Source organism: Alligator mississippiensis, chromosome 15 (genome assembly GCF_030867095.1).
Source record: "Alligator mississippiensis isolate rAllMis1 chromosome 15, rAllMis1, whole genome shotgun sequence".
Lineage (NCBI taxonomy): Eukaryota > Metazoa > Chordata > Crocodylia > Alligatoridae > Alligator > Alligator mississippiensis.
In genome coordinates, this window is record NC_081838.1 from 4,717,441 (window position 1) to 4,739,779 (window position 22,339).

The following is a 22,339-nucleotide window of genomic DNA, read 5'->3' on the forward strand; positions in this document are numbered from 1 at the left end:
TGCCCCAGCCGTCGAACCCTGGACTCTCCAATTTGACCACATCCTTTGTGTAGTGTGTGTGTGTGTGTGTGTGTGGGGGGGAAATGGATGGGATGGGGGGGATAGGGACTGGACAAAGGACTCCAGATGTGGCCTTACCAGTGCCAAATACTGGGGAATAATCAATAGAGGGCAATAATCCATGCCCGTTAGTTCCCATTTACAATAGGACCGTGTTATCTTCGGGCTGCGGCTCGCTTGCTCTATTGTGGGAATTAAGAGGCGAGCTTAATGACCTTTTGTGTTGCAATTAAGGACACCGGCCTGGACATGGAGGCTTAATCTCGGTTTAGAAGAAGAGATCCCTTGGCTTATGCAGTTGATTTGCAAACCTTTGTCCGCCCAGCTGGCGTGAATCTGTCTCCCAAGCAGAGATGGGGACTTTGGGTCCTAGCTGCTTGCAGTACCTGCCTTTGGCTGGAAGAGGGTGCTGACCGCAGTGGCTGGAGTCAGTTTGGGGACTGTTTCCCCTCCCTCCGCTTGTTCTATGAGCAACTAGAAAAGCAGCTGCAGTGCGAGCGTGGCTGGTGGCAGCATGGGGGGGGGAACCCGGGCAGCCAGCCAGCCAGCGCCACTCCCAGCACGCTGGCACCGTGCCACGCTCCCGGGCGAGCTGAAAGCCTCTCATCACCTCCGCGCCAAGCAGAACAAAGAGAAAAAGGTGGAATTTCTAGGGCGTGTCCCCCGCCTGCTATTTGCCGCTGCTCCGGGTACATTCCAGAGGCTGAAGCCGCTTGCGGCTTGAAGAGGGAAAGGTTTTGGAGGCCGTGCCTGGCACTGCCGAGCTGGTTTTGCTGGGGGAGCTGTGAACACCCCTCCTCCCTTTGTGCTGTGCTGGGGTGTCACCACCTTCCTTCTCCCAGATCCTCTGCTCCCAGAAGCAGTTCAGTCTGAATCGCAACAATTAGCACGGGAGCGGAGGCAGATGGCAAGGGACAGTTTCAAGGAAGCCGAGATGCACAGACCAGGGATCACACCCAACGCTCATAAGAAGGCCCCAGGACAGAACAAGGGCCATGGGTCATGACTCAGTTTCCCTGCTCCACTGGCAAGAGATTGTTCTCCCAGAGTAAGGGTAAGATTCCAGACTCCCACCACTTGGCCATTTGTGGAGGAGTGGTATACCCTTCGGTATACCTAAGGGGGACGCTTGCTTCATGTGAGCAGGAGAGGGCTCTTTTCTAAGTGCCCGTGCCAGGGGAGGATGGTAACGGGTTAACAGACTTGGCCCGTCCCCTGCTGAATCCCAGAGCACAGAGCTTTGAAGGCGCTAGGGCAGCTGGCCAAAGATGAACTGATTAAGAATGTCTTGGCTAGAAGGCTATGCCTGCCCCAACCCAAGGAAAGAGAGATTTCCTCAAGCCTGGCTCTCACATCCATGTTTGGAAAGTGGCAGGTCCCACAGCATGTGACATCTCAGAGGGTAGGCAGGAAGACAAGAAACACTCGCTGGGGTAGGCAGCTGGTGGGCTGGACGTGGATGGACAAGAGATTGAAAGCTTTCCTCCTCATATCCGAGGACATGAGGGAGGGAAAAACCCACTCCTGGCACCAGAGCTGGGTTCCCAAAGCCTGAGGGCAACATGTTCTGCTGCTCTTGATCAAGAGACACCTTCTCTCACTTAATAAAACCTTGCTTCCTCACATCACCACATATCTGCATAGGTTTGTCAACCATAGATCAGTCTTCTGAGCTTTCATGGCTTCTCCGTAGCCTTGAGTAGATAAGCAGAAGAGTAGCAATGGAGTGAAGGCCACTGGGGTCATTTCTAGCCATCCATCTTTGACTCCTGTCAAGTGCCTCTAGCAGATAGCTTTCCACTGATCAGTGGAGAGTGTAGAAAATTCAAGGCATTGACGTGAAGGGATCTCAATAGCTCTCATTTCTTCAGCTAGTGTCCTGTCCAACCTCACTCTTGGGATGGCAACAGACCTTCCTTGGTGGGAAATCTTTGCCATCACCCCAGCCCCCAAGTTATAAATGTCACCCCCTTCCTCTCCATCCAGGTCTTTGCCCGCTTATGAAGCCAGCTGTGCTCTTCCTACACTGCCATTCAGAGAACAGCTTCTGCCGCCTTTCGAGGAAAACCACAGGCCATCGGGCTGGTCTCAAAAGCATGGTGCAGAAGTTGATAGTCCATGAGCTGTTGGGCAAAGGTCACTGAAAGGAGTATCTGCTGTCTCCTGGCATCCATCTGGGTATCCCTACGAGGTTACATACATACCTTGGCCACGACACTGTGAAACGCTGGCACAGAACTCATTTTCTGTAAAATGATACTGAAAGTATCGTGATACCCCTTTATAAACTCACGGTGTGTCCACATCTTGAATACTGGGCCCAGTTCTGGCCCCCACACCTTAGAGAGGATATAGAAGAACTAGAGAAGATCCAGAGAAGGACAACAGGGATGATCAGCGACATGGAGGGGCTTCCATACGAGGAGAAACTAAAGAAGCCAGGCCTGTTCAGTTTAGAGAAGAGATGCTTAAAGGGGGAAGTGATAAAGGTTTATTAGATACTAAACAGCAAAGAGATAGTCATTAGGGATTTACTATTAACTGTCTCTCCCCAGACAAGAGCTAGGGGTCACAACATGAATCTAGTAGGTAGTAAGTTTAAAACTAACACAAGGAAGGTTTTTCACCCAGTGCGTAATTAAACAGTGGAACTTGTTGCCACCAGATGTGGTGGAAGCTGATAGTTTAGCCAGATTCAAAAAAGGACTGGACCAGTTCTTGGAAGAAAGGGGCATTGGTAGCGACTGAGCATGGGTGTTATGAGTACAGCCTCTGAATCAGAACTTCCTAGACCTTAAATGCTGGAGGCTGCGAGTGAGAGAAGAAAAGGGGAAAAAACCATGGTCACACTCAGGTCACGCTCCCTTTCAGTCTGCTCTCTGGCCGCGTGACACAGGAGACTGGGCAAGATGGACTTAGGGTCTGACCCAGTCAGCGGCAATTATTATATTCTTATGTTTTTCGAATCATAGAAAATGAGGGTTGGACGGGACCTCAGGTCACATCTAGTCCAACCTCCTGCTCAGAGCAGGACCAGCCCCAACTCCATCATCCCAGCCAAGGCTTTGCTTACCTTGGTCTTAAAAATGTCTAAAGATGGGGATTCCTCTCTGGGGGGCTGTCCTAGTGCTTTACTACTCTCCTCCTGAGAAAGTTTTTCCTAATATCTAACCCGAACTTCCCTCTCTGAAACTTAAGACCATTGCTTCTTGTTCTGTCATCTGCCACTCCTGAGAACAGTCCAGCTCCATCTCTTTGGATAGTTGAAGGCTATTAATAAATTCCCCCCTCGGTTTTCTCTTCTCCAGACTAAATAAGCCCGGATCCCTCAGCCTCTCCTCACAAGTCACATGCCCCAGTCCCCAAACTATTTTTGTTGCCTTCCACTGGACTCACTCCGATTTGTCCACATCTGTCCTGTAGCGGGGGGCCCAAAACAAGACACAGGACTCCAGATGTGCCTCCCCAGTGCTGAATAGAGGGGAGTAATCCCTTCCCTTGATCTGTTGGCAATGCTCCTATTAATGCACCCCAGCATGCCGTTAGCCTTCTCTGCATTTTGTTTGCTGTCGCTCAAGAGGTCTTCAGCCCAGCCCACGGCTCCTTGCGCTAACAGAAGCCTTCGTTGTGTCACCGGTTCCATGCTGACTGGACGCCAATTGAACCTTATATAATCTGTGCCTGAATCTCTTCCCCCCCAGCAAAAGAAAACCCCCTTATTATTGTGTGTCCAAACATGAAAAAGCTTTGAAGATGAGGCCTGAAATTCATCTTTCCAGCATAAACATGTGGGGAGTGTGAACAAAAGCTTCTATTCAGGACCGTTTTCAACCCGCTCCCCCCACCAACAACCCTTTATCTTCTGCAGAGAAACACTCACAATAACCTCTTACAATAAATTCAACGCTTGTGTTTGCTGAAGAGAGTCAATTTTTTTTTAAGCCCGACACGTGATTTCGGAAGCCTCGGGAACTGCGAGTTATTAATAGGGATGTCTGTGACATGGAGAATTTGCTATTTCTTGATGGTTGTATCGACTGGTTTGGCAGTAAATGGAGTAGGGATACGAGGGTCTTTTATTACCAAAGACCTCCCTACAAGGTCCCCTTCTCTCCCCCAACAAAGTCACGGACGGCCCAGCAAGAGAGGCATGCCCCAACTCAATCAAGGTCAAGAGATTTTACACAGAAGGTGCTCAGATACCATAGAGAGGGCTGAAGACACTGGAGGAACAGTGGAAGAACTCTTGCAAGCTCAAGATTAAGGAAGGAAACACGTTCGATGGTTTCCTTCAGAGACCTAAGATATCTACCTGTAGCATCAGGAGAAACATTGGACAAACAAATGAGATACTGTACTTCTAATGAGCGGTTTACCTGAAAACTTAGTCAGGAGTCTCACTAGAGCATGATCTACAGGAGGCTGGGCCGGCCCAACGCAGATGGGCTCTTTGGGGGTTTTGTCATCGGTGCCAACACAAGGGATGGGAGTTGGCTTGGGGTCCATAGGCTGTTGGACACACAGTGGCCTCTTCTCCAAGGTGGGTTTCTGAGGGGGTGTCCCAGTGTTGGGGTCATAGGCTGCCCTTCTTCCTTCTACCGGGGAGACTTTGCTTGATGTGGGAGATGTCTTCTCATTTACTTCTCCACCTAGCTCTTTGAGGGCCTTGATCGTTAGTCGCTCCTGCTCCAGATCTTGGGCTGTGGTGGGGGACCCTGGAGAGAAAGGGGATTTCTGGAGACTGCCTCCGCTGTAGGTTAGGTCTCTCTCAGTGTGTTCACGACTCTCCTTCACCTCTGACCAATATGCTCTGTCTCTGCAAGGTGCAGTTTTTGAAGCTACGGCTTCAGCCTCCAAGAAGTTTTCTGTGAGGTCCTCTGGGGAGTCGCCACTGCCTTTGGACTTCAGGCACTCTCTCATGAAGTCCACAAAGCTCTCCCCGTTCAAGGTGTTTGGACGCTGTTGGCCTTCTGTAATATGTGAGGGGGCTTTTCCACTTGGTGCATGTATAGGCTCTTTAGAAGGAACATCAGGCTTTCCACCAGCTTGAAGTGGCTTCACAACGCCAACTGAATTGGTGCGGCTCACTTGCTGTGCAGCTACGGGTGTAAAGTCCAGAGTGGAAGACTTGAGAAGTGTTGCTTCAGATACTGGACTCCCCCTGATATCGGGGTGAGCCTGGAGTGTTTCAAAGTCATCGATGAATCCTCGGTGGTCCTCTGGTGTCCTGGTGGGCATCATGCCCTTTTCAGGCAGCTCTGTGGGGGCCTCTTCATGATCGGCAATGATCCAGTCTCTGGTTTCGCCAGTGGTGATAGGGCTGATAGCTGGCTTTCCAGCTGGAGCTGCGCCATTCTCTGCAGGCTGGAGGATGAACTTGCCACTTCTGAAGGTCAGATCTGCGGTCATGTCCTCAATCACCGTGTCGTCAGATTCTCCCGAGCTGTCTGCATCTGCTGTTTCAACCAGGCTGGTGCCTGTCCAAGCAACATCAGCCTTCATATCGATAGTGGCAGGTCCGGAGGTCTTCAGATCCACAACTTGGCCTCGTGGAGAGTGTGGCTCGAACTGGTACTCCGACAAGTCTGCGGACACCCTGATGCTGATGGGAGAAGGGGAGGCTGCTTTAAATGCTTCCTTCTCTTCTCCTGTTGGCTGGGCAGGACTATCTATGGCATCCTTGGAAGGCAACTCTGACAGATCCAACTCAGGGACCTTGTTGGCAGACTCCACCTTGGGAATCAAGTCCCAGGTCAACAGCTCATTCGTGAAGGTATGCATCTCGCGCACGCACTTGGACACCTCTTCCAGGGCAGCTGTGGTGCAGGAAGACTGACGAGAGAGGCCAGCGCCCATTGGGAAGCTGCCGCTGCTGCCCCGCCGTGGTTTGGCTTCAAACTCGCAGACGCGATCCTCGGGAATGTCAGTGAGCTGCTCTCTCTCACCATGCACCACCCAGGGACCACCGAGATCGTTGGCTTCACTAATGAACGAGGCCTTGTACTCCTTGTCGAATGCTGCTTTATCCAGGATGACCTCGAACGGGGACTCGGGAGAATCCTTTTCCAGCACAGTCTCACCACCAGGCTGGGCCGAGGAGTAGATGGAGTCTTTGGGAGCGGGCTGCTCAATACCTTGTTTTTGCTCCATCAAGAAAGTAAATTTGGATTCGCTGCTGGCATCAGGCTTGTTTTGGTCCATAGCGCCTTGGTCCTTCTGCTCTGCTTGGTCATCCCCCCTCTGAACATCGCTTGTGGAATAGGTTTGCTCTTGGAAACCAACTGGAATGGCTGGGCCGTGAGAACGGGGCTCCGCTACGATGGAAAAGGGGGAGCCTTCTGGGGAACCCACAGAGGTTGCCTCCACTCCAGAATTCATGCTAGGCCCATGGAAGCTATCCACCATCGTTTTGCCGTCTACTGCTAGTTCCACCCTCATGTTCGTTAGGGCATGGGGCTCACTATCCGCCGGCGAAGATGCCTTATCAGAAAGGGGAGACGCAGTCCCCTCTGAGGCCAGAGATTTGAGAGAGAGGGAGAGATTCACAGTGTAGTTACAAGGTTAACAGCGAAACAGGCAACATGCTCTCAGGGTCTAGAAGGGAGGGAGAAACTGAGGGCCCAAGACACCAGCCTTGGCAGACATGCACAGCACTGCCAGTCACAGGACAGAAAAGCCACTGGACACAAGAAACTGCAATGTACAGCGGGACTTTTCGAGCAGCTGTGACCGATAGCAAACGACAAGGTGGGGGCCTCCATACCTGAAGTGTGCAAAGCGACCAGGGGTGGGTGAAGAGGATCTCAGGCATGCTGTGCTAGACACCGAGGGGGATGCTATGACATATGGTACAGATCCAAATGAGACAGCTGCAAATCACCCCAATTAAAGTGACTACTAGATGAGCCTGAAAAGGCCAAAGGTCCAGCCGCTGCCTGCTGAGCTTCGATGTTCTGGTTGGCCTGGACCACAAAAAGCAGTACGTCTTGAACACCCCTCACCCCTTTGTCCTGTGCTGGGAGCACACTACCTTCCTCTTCCCAGATCCTCTGCTCCTAGAAACAGGTCAGTCTGAAGGACAATGATTAGAATGAGAGAGAAGGCACCTGGCGAGGGACAGTTTCAAAGGAGCTGAGATGCACAGACCAGCAATCGCACCCAATGCTAATAAGGTGACCCTAGGAAAGTTTCCCTGCTCTCTACTCTACCGGCCAAGAGATCACCCTCTCAAAGAGAAATGCGTGGGAATACAGACATTTGAACCTGAAAGGTATAAAACCCCTCTACACCAAGACATAACGGTGAGAGTCTGGAATTTGCCTTGACCATGAGGATGAACTCTGAGGGGTTGGATTCGTCCCTATCTGGTAGTGAGCGAACTTATGTATGCTTAGCTGTATGTAGCTGCTCCTGAAAATGTTGCCTGATCACTAATGTCCCAATAGACTGGCATATGGCTCAGAGGAACTTGTTTGGGCTTCCCTGGATAAAACAGAAGCCTCCATAAGACATCCTAGTGTAACATTATTGCTTTTCTACTGCAGTGGTTCTCAACCTCATTAGAATCAAGGCCCCCCCTTGGAAGATGCCAGCTAGCTTTCGATCATAAGAGGTGCCGTTCTAGCTGAGACCACTGCTCCATCTAGTCCAGCAACCCATCTATCAATGGTGCCAGGAGTGGATGATTCTGAGGGAGACCAAAGTACCAGGTATACCTTGAGTGATCGCTCTCTTATGCGTTACTCTCCCTGGCATCTGCCATCATGGGTTGAGAGAAGCCAAGAGGATGCATCTTATTTCTTGACCATGAAAAAAAAATAGAGCAATTCTTCTATTGTAAAGAAGTCAGAAAGACCACGACAGGATGTTTTGGATCCTCAGGATTCCTACTGGATGTCTCTGTTTTATCTTGCGAATCATGTGCGGGTGTTTGCACAACTAAGTGCTGATAGTGTGTGGCACCTTTAGAAGGACCTTGCTTAGAAGAATCACTGTTCTGTTGTGAGGAAAAACTCCTCCTCCTTTCTCCTACCCTGGCGTGTGGGTAGGCTTGGTAGCCAAGAGCACCGGGGGCTAGGATGACAGCCCCACTTCAGGTCAAGGTCTTGAAAGGGAGACTGGTTATGTCATTCCAAGGTGGAGTCGTATCAGGGACGCCACTCACCTGAAACACAAATGTTTACGGGGCTATAGTACATCCTAACCCCGCCTTGAGCTTCGGGACAAGACGCCAGGCACTGTAATTAAGCAGATGTGCCCAGAGTGGATTCTCTGTGTGCAGCCTATGACTTCACTGGCACGGGCACCAGTCTGGGTGACACTGCCACTTGGGAAATGCTCCTATGCTTGGAAGTGTGGTTGTGAAAGGAGCTATGATGCTGTAAACCCTTGGAGGGTAGAGGAGAGAGAGAGAGAGAGAGGAGACTCGTCAGATTTGCATCGATACGGTGGCAATTCCTAAGTGGATTCAACTGTGTTGATTAGCTCCAAAACAACCCTTGCTATCAAGACTAATGAGAGCAAAAGGTCTGCTAAGAGGTGGAGCTCTGAACAGAACTTTATAGTAGAAAGTCTCTTTCTACGAGATGCTACGCCTCCCCTGGAGCTGATCAGAAGAGCCTGTTAGCATTAAAAATTAGGAATGTTTTACATGCACACAAATGAAGCAAGGCATAAGCCTCCAAGTTTCATCTGAATAAAGTTAAAATGCAGAGAAATACCTTACTATAGCACCAATTGCTTTGCAAATTAATGGCATGAGGAGCTAATAATTAAAGCGGAAAAACAAATGGGTTTGCTTTAATAGTTTATCCTTCACCTAGGCATTCATTCCTGCTCATCTGTGCAGTCTGGAAAACTGGGCCACTTTCAGCCAGTTGAAGGAAGCAACATGCTGGTTAAGTATAACACAAATACCATATTTTCTCACATATACTATGCATGGTTCACCCACAAGAACAAGCTGCTGTAAATTGCACTGCACATTATATGTGATAAATACAGTAAGAGCAGTTTCTGCCCAGTTAAAGGCAAAAGTAAAAGTAAAATCTGCAGGCAACTCAGGGAGCTATGAACAGGTTGGGATCCCTTGCTGCTGCTACTGTTTCTTACTACTACTGCTACTCACCCCGCCTTATTCTACCTTTCAAAAACAAGTGTGCTTTATATTCTGGGTGAGAGAATACAGTATATTCCTACTTTGCATGGCAATCATCTGTTATTAGGGTGTTAACAGAGTTTGAGAAATCAAAGACTAGGTTTGGAAGGCATCTCAGGATGTCGTCTAGGCCGACCCCTGCTCAAGGGAGGATCAGCCCTATCTAAACCATACCGTGCACATCTGTCTAGCTCATTCCAAATAAAAACTGCACAAACAACCTACTCACCCAACTACCAGGCACAAAGCCCGAAACCACCAAGAACACCCTAATTTGCCATAGGTAAAAGAAAGGGGGGCTGCCTATGTCTGCCCACTGGAAGGACAGGAAGGCCTCAGTTACATCTGATGGCATCACATGTTATATTGCTCCACCGCCATCCCCCAGATAACGCAGTGACACAACTGAAGCTTGTTTCCAATGTAGCATTTGCACCACCAGCATGGTCACAAACGAGAGAGATCACTGGCCAACTTAAAGTGTGTGTGAATACAAGCTGCTTGCTGTATATGAAGATGGTGCTAAGTGTGGAAGAAACGACTGTGGGGGGACATCAACCTTTGGCAGGTCTCTAACTGATACACAGCATGGCTCCAGCGACACAAAACTTAGGTACCATGCTGAACCATGGAGACTTCAAGGCAGAGAATGCAAGTTGAGAAGGCTGGACAGGATGTACGCAGGAATTATGCTGATGTTCCACCTAACAAAAATTGTATCAGTAAAGGGAAATAATTTTCCTTGTATCCTTCCCTGATTTTCAGAGAATCCAGACAAATGAAGACAGAAGGGGAAAGGGGGGGGGAGGGGAAGCCAGTGACTAGGTTTTTCTTGGTGTTCACTTCAACCTGTCTGAGAGCTTTTCCAAGCTTCCTTCCCACTGAAGGTAAAACTAGAGTAATATGAGAATCCTGCCTGGGGTATCTTCACGAAGTCAGGCTGGAAGGGACCTCCAGAGGTCACATCTGGTCCAACCCCCTGCTTGAGGCAGGACTGGCCCTACCTAACCCATCGTATACAAATCCATAATTTAAACTCTTCCTAAAACTATCATCAACCCTAATGCAATACAAAACATCACACCCCAACCTGCCACAGGTAAAGCAGGGGGAACAATGGTGGTCAAAGTCCTGCTTCTATAAAAGGTTGTTAATATACACACTCAAAGAGATCCCAGGGAAAAGGCCATGCCCCACCCCGTTACAGAAGAAGGCACCCCCCACCCCTCACAACACCAAGTCCATACCAGTCTGACCATGGAGGAAAATTCCTTCCTGACCTCAAACATTTCAAATGGCAAATGCAGTTGGGACATTTTCTAGAACAGCGACACTGGACATCTGTGGAGAAGGTCCTCAAAAGCCAGTTGTGAGAAATGAATGCAAAGTCCCACCTTGCATTCTCCCAGGGAGATGCACAGAGCTGCCAGAACCTGAGGTGGATGCCTTTTATTGGCAACTTTTATAGGATCAAGAGTGTCAGAGTCTCTCTCTTCCAGGCAGGACTTCTGGACCTGGAAAAACCTGCTCTTCCTGAAGCAAAGACTTAAGATGTTGCTGGATTTCACCAATCTGAGTGAATCTCAGTGGGGGGATCTCACTGCAAGGAGCTATGGGCAACAAGGCTCATGGGACACTTCAGGTTCTGAATAGAAGACATCCACTACAACTGCCAACAGCATCCTACCGAATCAAATGTCACGTTGGACAACGTGGAAGGGTTGGCAAGTCATTTCCAGAGGGGAAACGCTCTGGTTTCCTTACGGATCAGGAAGGGAACCATTAAATAAGGGGCGGGGGGAATGAATAGATTGGATCCCTTCTGGACTATTGGTTCACCTAGTTAACTGATCTTCTGCAGAACTGGAGCCATGGTGAACAGAAATTAGCATGGACCCCTTTAATGATATGTAAAGGTGGCATGAAAAGCTGGATGTTTTCAGTAACTCCTCCTGGGTTTTTATTTTACCAGCACTCAGCCACGTTGCCACTGTACAGAAAGCTGAAATCTTGTTAGATGATCACTTATGTCCAACCAGCACTGTATGCTCTGGAGAAGACATACTGGGATTGTGTGATCCACTGTTCTGACCTGTACTGGCTACTGCTGTGGTCAAGGGGTTTGCCAACTACGCCTGACATCGATCCACTACCTGCCTTGGAGAGGGGCTGGTACTTCAGGAGAAACAGAAGGAGCTTCAAAAAGACAGCATCTGGAGGATGTATATGAAGTGATCACTGTAGTCGTCTTTCAAGACAAGAGGCCCTGGTCACTACTCCCCAGTTTTCGTGTATAAATGGAGTTAAACCCCAGGTGCTTGCTGCTTTCTTTGCTACACTTATACTGGTGGTATTCGGCCCAGACACTGTCCCTCCCTGAAGCCTCTTCCAAACTCCTGCATCCTACTAACGCCACTCAAATCTCAGCCCCAGCATTTTTGCTACTTCAAAGAGATCAAAATGCTCTGCTGGAGACCTACAATGAGCTGGTGTAGCTTAGATTCTGGGAACCACTTTAATAGGGTGATAAGACATTTGACTCAAAAGCACAGGCAAGACAACAAGAAAATCAGCTGGAAAAAGAAAGAATCTGGATTTGCCCCCCACCCTCCCCCTATAGCACTAATTTGCGCATCTTATTATTATTTTTTTAAATCCAAGCAGATATGACAGACGTTAATGACAGCTAAAAACAAAAAACGTGCAAAGCAATATCAGCAGCTGACAGGCACAGCCCCGAGATAGGAAGTTGCCAGCGGGCACTTTTGCAGTCGAGCTGGGTTGCAAAGGACTTTTACTGTTGTTTGCTTTTAGTAACCGGGGTGGAGGGGAGGGGAAAAAAGGAGGAGTTGAAAGAAAAATGTTTCTTTTACTTAAAAGGCTGTAACTGGCTAACAGCTTGGCTCCCAGCAATGCCCCGGACAGATTTCAGGATTGCAACTTCCTATTCCAGATGCCTTGATAACACTTGTGCCAAATGGAAAATTTAATCAAGGTGGCCAAATTTGGAATGTATCTGATACTGCAGAGCAGGCTTTTTTCCCCCCTTCAATTCTTTCATCAAAACGGGCTTTTTTCCCCTTTACCTTTTGGGGGGAGGGGGGGTGCCGGAGGAAGGCTCAAAGGATGTCCAGCTACAGGTTGTTCTAACCTTCTGCTTCGCTAAGGCAAGTCCTGGAGTTCTGACTGTCCTATGCGCCTGTAACACATCTCACTCACGAGAGCGCTCCTGGAATCACTCAAAACACCCTGAGTCGACGGGAACATGCCCATGTTTATCTGGTGGCTCAGACAAGATCTAGGCTTTGGGCTTTGAGGGAGCTGTACCTTTCCAAGAAGCCCCATGCTACATCAAAATTGGTCTTCAAACACCTTTTCTGATCTCTTCCGGTGTCTTGTGTCAGAGATTTCCCAGGTTGGGCTGAAAACTTAGAAGCTGGATGGATGCAAGAATATCCCAGAAAATGAAGGGCTGATTTGCCCTCTCCAGTTTGAGAAAACTACAGCTAGGGAACTCATCTAGCCAAGTTTACCTGGGAACCGGCTAAAGGTTTTTCTCTATGCAATGCACTCAACCTGTATAATGCGAGTAGTACTTTGGAGGATTGTAACGCAGGGGTATGACACAAAGGCAGTTGATACGGGGGTATCTATTCCTTTCGAAGAAGACAAATAAGCTATTGTACTCTAAGAGGCATGGTTGAGTGTAAAAAAAAAAAAAAAAAAAATCTGTAACAAGGCTTTTACCCAGCCTGGATAAGCCAACAGCTTTGTTATAGTATGGAATGGAAAGTGGAATTAAATTTCACAATCTGGAATAGTTTTGCCTAGCTGAAATTTCTCCTGTACAATATGGCTATGAGCTTGCAGATCATCTCTGTGGATTCGGAAGAGCTGGTATTCTAAGGGCAGAGAACCACAGCAACAATACAGGCCTCAGACAGGCATCCAGTCCCACCCTCATGCTCCCTGATGAACACATGGTTATATAGCTGTGGCTCTTTTGCAAGCTATGGTGCATTAGAGGCCTGTCTGCTGCAAGGCATGACCTGCACCCATGACCAGGCATGGAATGAGATGTAATGGCGAGTGAACAGAGCCCTACCTGGCCTATGCTGGTATCAGGGCTCCTCCAGCAAACCCCACCCAGCTGCCTTCCTGAACTCTGCTCAGTTTATTGCTGCATGCTGGGAAATGTCAGACTCCTGCAGACACCACAGCAACCTCAGGTTTCTCCACTGATAGCTTCTACCAGCCTCTCCACAGCTCTGACTTACATGCGCATCTGGAGAGATGATTGCAACTCACAAAGACATACCCCCAGCTAGCTCTACTAGGAAGCTTGAGCAGAACCTACGATGGCATGGGGCACAGCGCTACATATGGCCACAGTCCTTGGTGAAGACAGAGGTAGCTATGGGCTCCATGCTGCAGTGCTTAAGCTAGTATCCTGACCTCAGGGTCGCAGAGAGGCTTGTGGGTATTAAGCTAGCAAGTCCACCCTCCTTTGATGTGCTGCCTGACTGTCAGGTCCCCTTTCCAGCGTTGAGCTTGAGTAGACCCAAGAAACATGCATTGACTGTCCCAGCAAACGCCAGGAGAAGGGAGCAGCTACCCCTGCTACAGGTCAGCCAGCCCTCGCACCAGCCTCGTTTGGTTGGAAGACTGAGCAAGGTGGCTGGTTTCCTCAACAGCCAAGATCTCTCCTGACCTCACCCAAACCAGAAAATTTCAGGAGCCTTTCCTTGACAGGGAAACCCTGCTCGTGTGGTCCTCAGATCTCTGGCATTGGTGGCAATCCTGGATAACTGCTGTAACGAAGCAGAAGACCTGATAAAACACTGGAACAGGTTATCCAGAGAGGTGGTGGAATCTCCATCCTTGGAGGTTTTTAAGACCCGGCTAAACAAAGCCTTGGCTGGGATGATGTAGTTGGGGGTGGTCTTGCTTTGAGCAGGGGTTGGACTAGAAGTGACCTCCTGAGGTCCCTTCCAGCCCTAATTTTCTTTAATCTTTGTCTGCAAGTCCCTGGAGTCCACTAGAGTTGGTTATGTGGGTGAACTAGACTGCTAGCCATCAGCTGTCGTACGTCACGTACAGCGAGGTTCTGGACAGGTGATTTTCAAGCGATAAATCATGAACAATAGGAAGCCTTGTGGCCAAGTTACAGCCTTCTTTCTCAACATTTTTCTTTTCTCTCTTTTTCTTTTTTTAATTAGCGTACAAGAAAGGTGACAGACTTGCCTTGCGAGGTCGTAAAGAGAGAGACAGGCTGAGAGGAAGAAACAAAGGCATCTGAAAGAAAATATACAGGATGAGAATTCGACAACTCTTAAAAGACAGGAGGAAATGCAAGTTACAGACACCACCAGGCTCCAAACAGGCTGTGGAAAGGTTGGCAAAAGGAAGAGGCAAGAAACTCAATAAGCATCACTCACCTTGTTGCAATTTTTAATAGGAAGCACCCTACAAAAACAGTCAAGCGAGGCATTTTTTTTCTTTTCCTCCCATCTGCTGAGAAAAAGATCCCCTGCCACCCCATTAAATATTGCTTTATGAGGGAAACGGGAGACCAGCGGGGCTCTTGTATAATTCATGTGGCTTCCTTCAGGGCTTTGCAATTCTCTCAAATGCTGCCATGTCCGCCGCTCAGAGTCATGGGAAGTGCATTGGCAGCACCCAATGAAAACGTGCTCTCAGCACGGTCAGACACTATTCAAACAGACAGCTACACTGATGCAGGAGTTTGCATACACATGAATATACATGAGGTCCCTGGAAGTTTCCCCCCCCCACCATTAGCCATTCAGTAAGCACTCAGGCCCCACACCGACCCATAATGGCACAAGCCAAGTGCACTTGGGGACAGCGGCATGGGAAGAACGCGAGCAATGGAGCTATAGTAACATTTCAAGAACTACCTTCTCTGCAATAAGGATGACGACTGCTATGGAGGGGCTTCCACACAAGGTTGAGCCTGTCCAGTTTAGAAGGGACGTTTGAGCAAGGACATGAGAAGGTTTACAAAGTACAAAATGGCAAAGAGAAAGTCAGTACGGATTTATTACCAACTCTCTCTCACCAGACAAGAACTAGGGGTCACAACATGAAACCAGAAGGTAGAAAGTTTAAAACTAACAGATGTCGTGAAAGTTGGGAGTTTAGCCAGATTCACAAATGGACCAGACACATGCTTGGAGGAGAGGGGCATTAGTCGCTATTGAGTACGGGAGTGAGGGGCACGGCCTCTGAATCAGAACTTCTTAGACCTTAAAAGCTGGAGGCTGCGAGTGGGAGAGGAACAGTGGGAAAAACCCTGGTCAGAACCAGGCAGACAAGGTTCTTTGGGTAAATCCCATATCTTTTATTAGACCCAAGAACCTTGTCTGCCTATGTCCTCAGACCAACACAGCTACAACCTACACCCCTGGTCAGAACCAGTCCACTCTTTCCCAACATCTGCACTCTGCTGCTGCAGGACAGGAGACTGGGCAAGATGGACCTATGGTCTGACCCAGTAAATGGCATCTGATGTACCTTCTCTAGGCATTCTTACAACTGCATTTTGCCCCAGTGTCTGTTACCAGCCCTCATCAAATCAGACATGGTAAACCCAGAAGGCATTTGAATTCTGGGCCTTCCAGGACAAAAATGCAGAAGCTCTATTACCTCATCTAACAGACGTGTCTTATCTACCAATTTGGAACCCGCCATTTCACAACTGCCTATGGGTTGTAGAGACATCTCCAAATTGAGTCTTTCCCATCTCAGCCCAACACCCACCAGTGGCCAGAGCAGCACCCAGTACCTGTTCCTATGTTACATGAGAGTTGAATAGTTACCACACCAAAGTAAGAGCGGATCTTCTTATTGCTGCCTGTAACGGAGAAAGGAAGCCATCTAGGACTTCAAGGGCCCCACTATTCATTCAAATTAAAGCTAGATAGAAACCAGCTAGAGAGTTCCTACACATTTTCAAGCACTGACTTTATAGAGGGTTGGCTCTTCTTATAGCTGGAATGGACATTTTTTATCTTGTGATATTATTTTGCACATGTGGCCGGTCTACATTTATTGCATGATTCACCAGTTTATTGTGTGTGATATGCACATGTGGTCAGTCTATATTTACTGTGCGATTTACCAGTGAATTGTGTAATATATGTAACATGTAGCAAGGGCCTAAGGAAAGACACCACCTCCATTACAGCTACCACCTGACAAGGTCCTGAAAACCACAGCCTTCTGACCTTATCACTGGATGAACATAGGATTCCTAAAGCACGTGACCAATTATATAGGAGTGGTTGTCAACCTCGTTAGACTCGAGGCCTCTCCTGGGATTATGCCAGGTCTTAGCTTTCACTTGTTTCCTGACAACAGAAAAACAGCAGAGCAGTTCTTTTGTTGTAAAGACCTCAGAAAGCCCAAAACAGCTCAGAGCATTCTGCACACAACGGATTCCTATTTGAAATCTCCAAGTTTATCTTGGGAGTCACATGTCGGTGTCTGCACCCTTAAAAGGATCTTAAGGCACCCTGATTGAGAATCACTGGCTTGTATCCTAGGAAAGGCCAACTCCAAGACTTGGTTCCCTTGACCCAATCCAACTCTAACCTGCATGAAGCAAACACAGGCTTTCGAAGCCTCACCAACTCCTAACTATCCCCTGACCTAGAAGGCAAAGCTGCCAAAATGCCTCTTAAGAGAACAACGCAATAGCAATACTTGCCCAGACACTTCCCCCGTGCAGAAAGCTGCCTTAATATTAAGTAATTTTGCACTGCAATTTCAAGGGAACCCTTTGATACCGACATTGTGAAGAGAGTGAGGAAGTGACATGACCATTGGGGCCCCCCAGTGTGAGTTGCTCGGACAGAGTAAGCATCCAAGGGTCCCAATTCTTTGGGCTAAGCTACACTGCTCCCTTTTAGGCTAGAATCTGTTTACTTGAGTTGTGGGAAGATTTATAGCCATCGACTGAGTCAGCTCCCAGCCTGTGGAAACAGCCAGGTGGCACTTGGGGAACAAGCAACCTCTTGCCAAAGCTTCCATAGCTATGAAACTCTGAGAAGATATTCGACCAGACTAACCTGTCTTACCTCTTACTTCACCCACCCCTTTTCTCAGGGGCAGACTCCAGTGAGAGAACGATGAACGGTAGCACTGTGTGAATGCCAAGAACAGAGCAGGCCAGGAGAAGAAGGAAGAGGGTGCATATGGCATAGCCTGGTTCTATGCCTGGACTGGATAACAGAAGCATTGGGTAAAGAGATAGGTAGATTAGAAAGGAGAGATGTTTCAGCTAGCTTTGGGACTGAATTCACCATGCTTCACAAACCCCACCTGTTCTGTCCAGAAAGTGACTTAGCAGGCATCTAACCACTGGCCTAACCATCAAGGCAACCCTGACTTTGGTACCTCCAGATCCTAGAGTAGGGGACTAAAACTGCAGCAAGGGAAAGCTAGGTTGGATACTGAAAGAACTTTCTCACCGAGGGTGGTCCAGCATCAGAACAGGCTGCCCACAGAGGTGCTAGAATCTCCATCCTTGGAAATGTAAGGGCAAGTTGGGCAACCGCTTGTGTGGGACAATGTAGACAGGGATGGTCCTGGCTTCAGCAGGGGTCTGGATTAGATGAGACTTCCTGAGAGCTCCAAGAGCCCAACTTCTCTAGGATTCTAGCTCAGGGTAGAAGGACCCATCACAGTAATGGGTCCTAAAGCACATTCTCCCCCCAAGTCTACAGGTACACTCCAAAGCCATATGTTCAACAACTAGGCTACTCTGGGCTCCCGCTGGAGATGGAGAAAGGACTCAGAGGGGAGGATCCCAAAATAAATGTCAAAGACCCCCAGCTGCAGTGGTGCCCTCCACACATTCAAATTAAAACTGGCTAGAAACCAGCTATAATACTACATACATTTTCAAGCACTAACTCTATAGCCAGTTAGCTCTTTTTATAGCCAGAGGGACATTTTTATGGTGCAACGATTCCTTTGCCCACGGCCAGTTTAAATTGATTGCACAATTAATCACTTAATTGTGCGATATACGCACTGGGTGGCAGAAACCCAAGTGATAATCCTTACTGCAGGTCAGCTGACCTGTGGGACCAGCAGCCTCTGTCCACTCTATCCCGCAGCAAGACCCACCTGAAAGAATTTACCACTTTTCATTCAGCGGTAAATCAAGGGAAGCTAACCCACTACAGTGAAGCCCCGAGTTAAAGGCGGCAAAGTCAGCACACTTTAGCTTCACTTAGCCTGGGATAGGAGTAGATAGATAGCAGTTACACCAGATGAGCCTCACGCTTGTAGGCACCAAGGTGCACACCTTTAAAGCAGCATAGCTCTTTTATCCACACCCTCAGTGGCTTGATATAGGATCTCAGAGAAAGCTGACCTCCATACCTATGTTGTCATCTTTAACACCCAAGGCAGTTCATCTTTATTGGGTCTGAAGCTACTTCAGAGAAGGGCGGAAGCTAAATACACAGGCAACTGCACTTGTGAGCTTAGATGGACGCTGATAGTGGACGTGGTCACAAGGCCGGCTACAAGATAAAGTCTCAACAGCTTCCTTCCAGTTCTCAGCTACGCAGCTGCTGCTTGAATTTTGCAAACAAAGAGGCTGGTTTGAGGTCTCCCATTCACACTACTTAAATTCTGCTTTGCCATATCATAGAAGCTTGATTCTGCCCGATGCCTGAAGCTCCTGGACTGCGCCCCCGGTTCTCTGGGATGGAAGGTTCATTAGGAAGCAGTGCTGGTTTCCCCAGCCCTGAAATAGTACATGCCCTTCAGGTTCAGAGACATGGTGTAGATCTTTGTGTTGAGTTTGAAACCTTTTCGCTTCCAATATAGCTACTTTGGTAGGGCTTTTAGCTGTTAACTTTAAGTTAGGACACATTAGGGTGAGTGAGGCTAAGGGAGATAATGTAAGAGGGACTGAGTGATAAGGAAGAGAAGTTTCTTGAAAAAATTAGCCAGTCTTAAGACAGGCTGACTACCAGTTAGAAATTCTTGGGATAAGAAGTAGGGAGTTGTAAAATGGCTTATTCCTGCTTGGAGGAAAACAGCATATCTAGATCAGCAGCTCTCAACTTTTAGCCTTGAGGTACCCTCAGAAAATGCCAGCTCCTGGTTTTCACTCATGTTTTGACTACGGAAAAAGTAATACAACAATTGTCCTATGGCAAAGAGCTTGGAAAGACCACAACAGGTCAGGATTTTTTTAAAACACTGTGAAGTCTTACTTGAAGTCTCTGGATTTACTTTGCGAGTCATGTTTGTACATCTAATGGGCATCCTGACTGAGAATCACACATCTAGATATACATCATATTGTTTATTAGCTAGCAATATTTGTAACGGGATAATTCTAATAACCACATTTTATATTTGCTTTAATATAGGGCTTGCTTTGAAAGAGAATGGGGGCTGTCGAAAGAAACCTTCCAGCCTCTTAATCTACTCCAGGGCAAATTTAAATCTACTCAGACCCATAAGTCTACTCCAGGGGTCAACACACCACCCTTGGGAACGTGGTCTTTGGAGGACTCTTCCCCAAACTCAGCAGTGGTAGGAGGATGTTCCAACTACCACAATGGCCATAGCAGAAGCGTTCACATCACGGCCCATCACATTCCAATGAATCCACTAAATGCCTCGTAGGTGCATGATTCTAGAAAAGCATTTCGTGCATGACAAGGACACAAGAAGCAGCAGACAGCTCAGGCAGAGACCTGTTTGGGATGGCTTCAGAATGACTGCAGGTGGAAGCTATTATTCTGATAGGCATCTCCTCTGTCCACCCCACGCAAGAAAAAGGCTGTGGATTGCTCCTCTGCATCACAAGATGGTGATTAGGATGCAACTTGCCTAAGAGGAGATGACTTGGAAGCACGGCCACTACTGCTAACAGTCTTGTCACTAACTGGTGCTAAGGAGGGGGGTCATGGAGGTCCAGCTTGTCACGAAGGCACCCATTCCACTGAATTCCAGCCAGCGTGTGGGAATACAGGCTCCGTTCAAAATATCCCAACGCCTTTACGGTCAGGCTTCCAAAGTCTTCAGCAATAATGTTCTCAGCACCAAAGAAAATCCCTCTACCTTGCCTGGCTACCACTGTATCATGTCACTTTTCTGCATCTAAGCCTCACCCAGTAGAAGAAAGAGGGATGTAAATGGGGGCTTTCCGTGAGCCAGAAGTGTAACAGCCAGTGATTGAAGTGAAGCCGTCTGGGGTAGAGGAAGCTTCTGAGGTCACAATACAGCTCTTCTCATGATGGAAGCTGGTTTAAGCAACTCTGAAGCGTGCGTGGTAATGCAAAGACAATTTCATTAGCCTCATATGGACTTGGAAAACAAGTCTATTTCCAGGTATCATGAGTCACAGGAAAGTTGGGCTGGAAGAGACCTCATGAAGTGCTCAAGACAGGATCAACCCTGACTAAAACATCCCAGGCAAGTGAGTGTGAGCCAGCAGTGTGCCTTTGTTGCAAAGAGGCTAACGGCATACTGGGCTGCATTGGCAGGAGTGTTGCTAGCAGATTAAGGGCAGTGATTCTTCCCATCTATTCGGTACTGGAGAGGCCACATCTGGAGTACTGTGTCCAGTTCTGGACCTCCCCACTTCAGAAAGGATGTGGACAAATTGGAGAGAGTCCTCCAGTGGAGGGCAAGAAAAATGGTTAGGGGCCTGAGGGACGTGATTTAGGAGGAGAGACCGAGGGAACTGTGCCTGAGTCTGGAGAAGAAAAGACTGAATGAGAATTCAACAGCAGGCTTCAACTCCCTGCAGGGTGGTTCCAAAGAGGATGGAGCTGGACTGTTCTCAGTGGTGGCAGATGACAGAACAAGGAGCAATGGGCTCAAGTTGCAGCAAAGGAAGTTGAGGTTAGATATGAAGAAAAACCTCTCTCACCAAGGGAGTATAAAGCACTAGAACAGGCTACCTAGAGAGGTGGTGGACTCTCCATCCTTGGAGGTTTTTTAAGACCTGGGTAGACAAAGCCTTGCCTGGGATTATCTAGTTGGGGATAGTCCTGCTTTGAGCAGGGGGTTGGACTTGATGCGACCTCCTGAGGTCACTTCCAACCCTCGTTTTCTATGTTTCAAGTGTCTATCTAATGGAGGATGCAGAGTCTACAACTTTTCTAGGCAGCCTGTTCCAATGCTTGACCACTCGCATAGCCAGAGAGATCTTCCTCGTTCTCTAACCTAAAATTTCCTCTGTTGAAGCTTGAGTCCATTGCTCCTAGTCCTGTTCCCTACAGCCACAGTGAGTAGTTTATCTCCATCATCTTCATAACCACCCTCCAGATACCAAAGACTTATCAAATCTGCCCTTGGTCTTTTCTTCTCCAGACTAAGTAACCCTTGTTCTTTTAGCCTTTCCCCGTGGGTCCTGCTTCCTCTTAATTATTTCTGTCACTCTCCACTGGGCTCTTTCCAATCTTTCCACACCTTTCTTGAAGCACGGGGCCCAAAACTCCAGATCACGGGGACACCCTCTGCTTTACTTGTGACAGGGGGTTGTGTCTTGTGTCACGGTTGACTGTGTAGTTTTGCTAAAAGTTTAGATGATGGATTTGTATAGGATGGTTTAGATAAGGAGGGTCCTGCCTCAGGCAGGGAGTTGGACTTGATGCAACCTCTGGAAGTCCCTTCAATCCCGGCTTCTCTATGATTCCTCAGTGCCAAACAGAGTGGAAGATGCCCCTTCTACACTTTGTTTGACACAACTGGTTTCCACTAAGCTACGAGGGCTGGAAGGAACCTTGAGGGTTTAACTCCTTGCATGGACGCTACCTTGTAAATCGTCTTTTGTCTAATGCTTATCTGGACTCCTGTTCCAATAAATCAAGTCCCACAGTTTCCCCCATAGAGATTTCTAGGTGGACTGTCCACATTGTCCCCTGTCCATGTAACAGCCGTAGTTTAATGTAATTCTACATGTTGAGTCCAGGGGCTAGCTAGGGGAAGGGTGGTGGTGGTGGGGGGGGTCTTAAAAGGTTAGAACCATGTTTTGATCAGTGGCTCCATAGACTTGTTTGATAGCTACAACCAGAGCTGGTGTGACGAGTTCCCACCTTGATGACAAAACCTGCATCATAG

At 48.2% G+C, this 22,339-nt stretch overlaps 1 protein-coding gene across 2 annotated transcripts in view; it reads right to left on the reverse strand.

Moving 5' to 3' along the window:
• Positions 1–22,339, reverse strand: part of RTN3 (reticulon 3) — a 43,344-nt gene that overhangs the window by 15,149 nt on the left and 5,856 nt on the right. Inside the window, exon 1 of one of the 2 annotated variants that reach the window (XM_019482725.2) lies at positions 4,437–6,533. The exons of the other annotated variant lie outside the window; for it this stretch is intronic. Coding sequence (XP_019338270.2) covers positions 4,437–6,498 — 2,062 coding nt within the window. The 5' untranslated portion in view covers positions 6,499–6,533. Of the gene's footprint in view, positions 1–4,436; positions 6,534–22,339 lie in introns of those variants that run through there. 2 annotated transcript variants of the gene reach the window in all.